This window comes from Cryptomeria japonica, chromosome 3, assembly GCF_030272615.1.
Source record: "Cryptomeria japonica chromosome 3, Sugi_1.0, whole genome shotgun sequence".
NCBI classification, from domain to species: Eukaryota; Viridiplantae; Streptophyta; class Pinopsida; order Cupressales; family Cupressaceae; genus Cryptomeria; species Cryptomeria japonica.
The window spans coordinates 443,645,564-443,654,097 of NC_081407.1; the positions used below are offsets into that span (position 1 = coordinate 443,645,564).

An 8,534-nucleotide genomic window follows, 5' to 3' on the forward strand; every position below is an offset into this window, starting at 1 on the left:
ATTTCAAAAAAAAGGCCATTTAGACCCCTTTTTTGTCTCACATTTCCGTGCACTTACCCTAAAATGATACTAAACATTAACATGGTTAGTAAAAGCACAATACATGAGATTCCTAGCTAATAAAATAGCATTTTGACTATCACATCCATTTCTAATAAAATTGCAAGGAAAACCAATATTGATACCATGTTTTTGTAACCATATTACCTCTTTAAGGTGAGTGCAAGATTATCATGGACTAAATAGTGGCAATGGGCAAATAAAAAACATCTTAGCCAAAATATTAAAATGAATATTTAACCTTTGAATGGGTTAGATAAAAAATCAATAACTTGGATTTGATAATACCAAAGCAAAATGGATATCCATATTGTAGTTCCCAATTCTTCTAAAAAAATTATATGTTGTGACTTGCAAGTTTGTCAAAATATAGAGCATTGGAAAAGAAGGCAAAGAAAAACGGATATTAGATAGGGCAAATACATATTTTAAAGCCAAAATTTCTTCTAGGATCAAGAACCATCTACAGGTAATTTTTTGAATTTTTTAAGAACTATATCAAAATTATTTATATAATTGAAGGTTTTCATTTTTTTATTATAAGCATTAATATTGAACAAGATCGAATATGATTTATTATTTTTTATTGTTTACTAAATATTTAAATTAAATTGTCCATGGTTAAACAAAATATTATTGAAAATTATAAATTTGTATGTTTTAAATTTTAAATAGGTAATATGGATGAACAAGCTCAAAATCCAAACCCTCACTCACTCAACCTTTCTCCAACAAACCCTCCAACAATTCAAGAACAAATTGAAAAAAAAAAAACATTAATAAATTAAGTAAGATTATAGAAATTTGTTGTCAACGCCTAATGACTTCAATGACATCCATTTTGGAGGGAATTGTTACCATCATATGACCAAGTGAAAGATTAAATATTACAAAAGCCATGTTAGTACAACATTTAGTCAACCCTATAACTGAATTGTCTGTTGATGTACTCAAGACATCAAGGTATCAATAGTAATTTTTAAGATCAATGGTGGATAGTTTTTATAAAACATCCAACAACAATCTTAATGTATCTTATATTTTTTGTGTATACTATTTGTAGTTTATATTAAGTCACCATATGAACTATTTTGATTTTATAGATTTTAGGAAGTAGGTAAAGGAATGCCTTGAGACACACCTAGGGTAGTGCAACAAGTGCAAGGTTCATTTGTTCCCCGTCCTATCTCTTTTCTACCTTCAATTCAGCACCCAACCATTATTGCAAATGCAACAGGTCAAAACCTCTCTATCATACACTCTTTGAATGAGCACTTGATGACATAAACTTCTCATCTAGCACTACGACATGATTTTGATGGTCACAGTGGATCAATTGAAATTACTAGACCCTCCTTGTCCACACATGTTTGTGTGCAAGACTCATTATTGGATTTTGTACAGTCAATTACACTTGTCCTCTTCAAGAAACTACTGCCGCATGATTTTGATGGTCATAGTGGATCAACTGAAATTACTAGACCCTCCTTGTCCACACATGTTTGTGTGCAAACCTCATTGTTGGATTATGTGCAATCAATTATACTTGTCCTCTTCAAAGAGACTACTAGCCACCTTGAACATATCTGAATATGATGTCCTTTATATGTCACTTTCATGAGCCAAGGCAATGGGCCTTGGGCCTAGAACACAAGCTAAGCCATGAGGGATACGAATACAAGGGCATTAGGGGCTAGAGTAGAAGAGGAGCAAGGCCAACCTTTCTTTTAGGTAAAATTTGAAGTCATATGTGACGTATTTCATTTGAATTTAATATTAGAAAAATGTTAGTACTAATGTATCTAAGTGGAAGTACTAATGTAAAGTGGAATAACATTTGATGATAGAATATAATCTTATAGAAGTTTATCATGATACTCTTTCCGCCATTCAATTTAGCCTAGACTTTTGTATAATTTTTCTGCACGTGTAAAATTTTTTAATGTACACATTTCATTTTTAACATGATCAATAATTATAATTTCTGATAAACCCCTACCAATGAAGACGTCCTTGAGCTTAACATTCTATGTGTTTTTCTTGCCATTGTCTTATTTGCTTTATAGCTTTGCAGTCTTGTGAAAGCATCTCAGGCAGAACAATTGTCATGATCATGAACCGTGTTCAATTCCTGCTAGACATGCTTGTAATCCAAAACAAACCAAGGCTAAATGAAAATACTGCACAAATTTAGACAGTATACACATACTAGGACGCAACTTCGAAGTCAAAGGTTTGTAGTTTAGCACTTGACGAAAATAAGGAGAAAAAAAATGATATTTTAATCCTGACGCCAACAAGCCCATCTAATTCTTTCATATGTACCAATTCCAAGGTCTTCAATAACATATAGGTTTAAGGTAAAAATATATACAGATTACAATGAATATTTGTTAGCAAGAATAGATCAAATTTTGTATCGAGTAGCACAAATATTGAGACAAGGCCAAATCTGAAACAAACAAATTTACTAATGTGATTGTGTGATTGTCTACTCCCATCACAAATGCGAAGTTGGTTTGTACCAAATCTTAAATTAAGTGAACCTTAAAGAGACTTTTTGTCAGATTCACTTGAATTTTCCGACTATAAATACAGATTATGCATTTCTGCTTTCAGACATATTACCCTGTTATTGATTAATATCATATTGCTGGGATCAACTGAGACCCCAGAATAGTCCTCCGATTCCCATATCAAAATGATACCCAGTACAGAGCTTCTCTCCTTAACGCATGACAGATAATGTAAGAAATAAGAAAATGAGCAAAACTGCAATCATTGATTGCAAAATCTTCTATAGTTCTGAGATCCTAGGCAGGCACAGGGACCTTTGCTTGATCTGTTTCTTCAGCCTGCAAACTCTTGTAGTACTCCACTAACACTCTCCACCCACCTTGGCACATGAAGCCATCTGGAGGGTTCTCGCCACTCCTAGCATAAGCACGCATCTGTACCATGGAAATTGTATAAGAACTTGTTTTAATTTTCTTGAAATATAATGTTTGAGAGTGAAACACTCAAATTACTTAAATTAAACAACCAGAATTTAGTTTACAATAATTACTTTAAATGCTACAAGCAATTTGAATTAAAACAGGAAAAACACTCCAATAATAAAACCCTATATAAGATGCATGAGCTTCTACAAACCTTAGTGCCTGAAATGAAAAGGAAATCTTGTGGCCGCGAAGGATCAAAAAATGCCATTTTTTTCTGCGTCTTATCATAGGCCGCTACCTGCACAGGTCAAGAGGGGAAGTCATTAGTCACCTTGATGGGGAGAGTAATCAGTAATCTGAAATACATTGGCTCGGTACATAAAACTGTACCCAAGTGTTATATTTGCCTCTTAATCATCAAGAGCTTATTTCCACAATAAGTGAAAACCACCTAAAATACTGTGTCTACAGCTACTTTCCTCAACCAATAACATACCGTACATCCAATAGTCTCACATGAAAAATAGCAAGGGAAATTAACTTCAAAATGTTAAAAGAACCGTTCATACCCTGAATGGCAGAATGCTGAGCCTCTCAAGGCCAGGGGCCATACTTAACACCATTTTCCCATGATCAGGGTCATATAGGTCGCGTTTCTCCGTGGGATGGCTCATGCCAGCAGGATCACGTCCCACAATATAAAAGTCTGCCCCTGCGTTTATCCTTGCCTTTGCATGCCACTGAACTTCTGTAGGTCCTGCATAGTGCATAGGAGAAGGGAAGATTGCCACAACTGTTGTCTCTGGATCAAGCACACCTTCTTCAAGCACCTAAGAAAAAGGATGCAAAACAGAAAATGAGATTCCATGTTTAACGTTGTCATGAAAACACTCGTATAGGTCACGCCTTTCCTTATTAGACAAGCATCATGAGGGCATTGCTTTTCAACGAGATCATGTGGAATATGCATGTCTATGCGTAAGTTTTTTGCATCTATTTACATAAAACAAAACATACCTTCTTGTGTTGTTCCATTCGCACATCCAGAGGCACATCGTCTGCCTTGGTATAGCCTCCCAGTGGATGGAGTAACAAAATAGGATTTTTATATCCCATTTCAAGAAGTTGCTTGCGGGTATGTGTCATCAGTAGGGCATGCCCATTGTGGACAGGATTCCTGAGCTGAAAGGCAAAAACTGCATCTGCATTGCGTCTTTCAAACTCTTTGCGAAGTTCTTTGGGAGACAACCTATAATGATCAAGACCATCATTATACTTGATTGGCTCAAGAACCTCTAAATCACCTCCAATCAACCAATTTCCAGCTTTAGTGATTGCCTCTTCCACATAGGGCAATCCTGGGGCTGTCGTTCCCCATGTTCTTGCAATCCGTTCCTCTTTGTTGTGCTTGTATATCTCGATGCTGCAGAAATACAATGCTTAAGCTTAGTTATCAGCTTAATATTTGCAACCTTCAGAGGACAGACTGACAGACGCTAATGCCTAATGATCATGTTGGACAGGACAGACTCCAAGCTCTAAATTGTCATGACATGCGATTATAATATATGGTAAAATAAAATGCAGTTAATATGAATTGCCGGGTTAGATTAGCTCAAACCCAAATAAATATAAGACTAAAATCTACCGATAAGTCCTGTGCATGGAAAAACAGTGGGTGTGGCACATATTGGCATATTTTAAACCTGGATATGTATGTACCTGAGAAGATAGAAGCAATGCATTGATATGACAACATTGATGAAATACATTATTGCCAGTTTACTTTATAAATAAATTAAAAATATAATTAACTTATTGTACAAATAAGGAAAATAAATTATTGTAGAAGACCAAATATGTAAAAGAATTACTTATTAATTAGAGCAAAAAAAAAAGCATGTGACTGTATAACTCTTGGATGTAATAAAAGAGCTTTCACAAGAAATATGTTGCAAATACTTAATAATATGCTGCTTTGAGAAGGGCACTTCCAATAGTCTTTAATAAGAACACAATACTCAATATAATGATAATAAATAACCTCTATCTCTTATATCTCCTATATTTCTTATAACATTCTTCTGTTTCTGAGAGGAAAGCCATAAAATCTAAAATTTGCCAAAGGGGTAAAATTGCTTGAACAGGGAAAAGATTAATCCCTTGAAGGATTAGTAGAATTACTAGTGAATGGAAGGCCCTTAAAATAGCAATGCAAAGATTTTGAGAGAGAAGATAAATTAACGGAATAAGGACATTGAGTTGCATAACCTTCAAGAAAGGGAAAAGTATTAATGAACATCCTATAATAGAAGAAGATTTAGAAGATAACAATGAAGAAGAATGCAACCAGCTATTAAAATTTGTCCAAGATGTTAGGTTATCGAAGTATTCCACATAAAAAATTAAGCCACAACAAAGATGGAGATCTCATGAGGCCTCATATTTGATGAGGGAAAGGAATAAATCCTTACAAAGGAGGATGAACATTGTGAAGAATGAATGTGAAGGGCGTGATATTGTAAGCATTTTAGAAATTGATAGGATAGCAAAAATAGATTAAGAAGAAAAATGGACTCTTGATATTCCATGATAGGCAACAAGCCACGGAAAAGATACAAACTGCAAAGAAGAATTGAAAAGTATGTCTAAATAGCATAATGCAAAGGGGGGAGAAGCGTCAATGAAAATATTTGATTTCCTTAACTTGATTCCTGTTTTCAATTGTTTTTGTGCCGGTGCAATAGAAGGTTGAACAAGTGATAAGAAGAACCATAATGGCTTTCGGTGGAGGATAACCACAAAAGGTGGATCTAAACCAACAAGAAGCTGGGAAAAAAAGAAACAGAATAAGTCGGTAAAGAAGGAAATTTTATGATCCAAAAAAAGAAACTGGAAGCAAAAGAAGAAATCTTGTGAAAAATTGTGTAAGTACCTAATGTGGTAGAAGGGCAGACTATGATAGTCAGATAGTCAGGTTCCTGAGTTATCACCGTTGATTGCGTAGCGATCTTTTAGAGTTTTACTCTTCTTAATTTTTCATTTTTCGTTTTATGATAGGAGTGTGCTCCCAGGGGAGGAGTTTTATTTAGAATTTTGGGCTGGGTAATTTTTAGAGTGTTCTTGCTATTTTGTATTTAAGCTCGGTAAATAAAGAACTGAAACGGGCTTTACAACCTACCTCACATACTATGTTAGTTTTTGTATTCACTAGAACGTAATAGATTACAGGGCAAAAATCAATGGAATCTTTGCATATTCAGTATGATGTATAGTTTTACAATTCTGGTTGATTTAATATGCTGTGTTCTTGTCTGTTATGTTTCGATTCATTATCAACTAGATTAGAGTTCAAATTTGCAACATAGAGGTTGTCTGCATTACATGACGTCCTAAAATTGTATGAGGGACAAATCAACAGTATGAATGCTCCTCAATAGTCAATGCTCAGTCAAAAACAAATCTGACGGAATGTTCTCAATCATTAAAATTTAGTCAATCAACAGAGTAGATACCCCTCAATCATCAATGCTTAGTATAAATCTGAGCTCATTCCCCTTCCCCCCTCGCCCTACTGATAATAAATCAAAAACTGATTAGGTTGCTTACTGACTTTTAACAAAGCATTTTTGAAGAAAAGCAGAGAGAGATTGACTTACTTCCGAAGAATGGCGACAAGACTGCCATCCGGGCCGAGGAGAGCAACATCCTTGCACTGGCCAATTGCAGCCTTCCTCTCATCATCGATTGCCAAAACAATAGGAACGGACATATTGACAATGGAATCGTCCTCAAGCCTGAGGAAGTTAAAATGAAGAGCTTGAAGGTACTCAGCCTGGCGCATGAACCCTCTGAGAGGGTTAGCCCATCCCTCACTCACCACATGCACCCACTCCAAATCGATCCTACTTAGCTTAACCTGAGGCAATGAAGCCGCTTCAATCCTCTTCCCCTCCCTCTTCATCTCAGGAACAACCAAATCCACCAGCTCCCCTCCATCGGGCTCGATCAGAGAAGCCTTCACACTAAACCCCTTCCTCAATACAATCCCCGAAGACGACGCCATGCCCGCAGACTGAAATAAAAAGCTAGCCTTTTTAGGCTTAAAATGCAGGTAAGAATTGTAAACGGAGCTCAAGGTAACCTCTTTCGGATTTAATAACAATGCACGAGGCAAACGGGTCACTGAGTTTGATTTAACCACAATGCTGCCCGTTAAAGCCATCAATGACAATTATGGGCCCTACCCCCGATTATCAAATTCAATAGGATGAAGTAACCACAAAAACTGTTTATTGCAGTCTTTTACCACGATGCTGCCTATGCGCACAAATGCTGCCTATCTGCAGAATTTTTGTTCTGGATTCGTGGATTTGCAATTTATCAAAGCAACGAATTGAGGATTTGTCGACGAATTAATAGCTTAAGATTTAGCCAAAATTTTCTGCGAGTCGCTGCAAATAACCAGAATTACAGATTTCACCCTCAAATTGGAAGTACGCAGAATCTCTGCGCCACTAACACACGCTGTGAAGATTGCAGCGAATCCCAATTTATAGAGAAATTGGGAAATTTAAAATTTTGTGTGGTCAAGGGCGGCTATAATTTCGCGGAATCGATCAGGGGGACGGCGGACCGGGTGTTTTGGGGGGATGAATCTATCCGCATTTCCGTCTCATGCCTATATTCTTCCGACACCTTATATATTTCTTTATTGTTTAGAAAGTTTATATTCAATTTTCTTCTAAGTTATTTAGTAGGGGTGTGTGTAAAGGAATTAATTTTTAAAGTTGTGTGGCACTTTTCAAATTCATTTTCTCTTCAGTTTTACCTACCTCCTCTCGAATTGTGTTCAACTTGGTACATATTTTGGTTTTATTTGGATTTGTGACATAAGTTAAATATGTGTCTTAAGATTTGCATTTTTTAAGTATTTTTATGTAAATATTTAATATATTTATGTTAGTATGTGTTAAATTATTTACATAAAAGTTTACTAGTATAACTTTTTTTGTTGTCATTGTAGTTATATTTCTTGATATAATGAAATCTGATATATAAATGATTATCAAAGGTCATCAAATTAATGTTAAAGGATTGATGTTATTTGCTTATATCTTATTGTCATTGTAGCTATGTCTCTTGTTATAATAATAAATGATTTCATCACAAATTGAAGAGAACAAGCAAGAATGCATTAGGTTGTAGCTATTATGGCTCCAAAACGGCATGCCATGCCATGATGCCATGAGACACGTTATGGGACTCACCATTGGGCTGACGTGGAGGCATGTTGTCGTTTTGTGGTTGACAGAAAGCATTTGCACGCGGCTAACATTTGTCAGCCACTCTCCTAGTCGCAGGCACAACTACAGTTTATAGCCACGTGTGTCCAAAAATTTGAAATGCTAGGCGTAAACTAAAGAAAAAGCCTCAAAATCCGTTTTGGAGCCAGAATAGATGTGTTCGGTGAGGGAGAGCTGAAAGGTTTTGGTTGAATCACAGAGTGAGGGGAGCTGCAGTTGCCGCAAG

General features: G+C 35.8%; 1 protein-coding gene across 1 annotated transcript; it reads right to left on the reverse strand.

Moving 5' to 3' along the window:
• Nucleotides 1-2,513: 2,513 nt before the first annotated feature.
• LOC131035313 (ATP sulfurylase 1, chloroplastic) lies at nt 2,514-7,651 on the reverse strand. Its single transcript, XM_057967312.2, has 5 exons — nt 6,662-7,651; nt 4,020-4,425; nt 3,572-3,832; nt 3,214-3,300; nt 2,514-3,011 (listed from the first exon to the last, which is right to left on the reverse strand). The coding sequence occupies exons 1-5, from the start codon at nt 7,225-7,227 to the stop codon at nt 2,874-2,876; spliced, it is 1,458 nt and encodes a 485-aa protein (XP_057823295.1). The 5' UTR covers nt 7,228-7,651; the 3' UTR covers nt 2,514-2,873.
• Nucleotides 7,652-8,534: the final 883 nt, after the last annotated feature.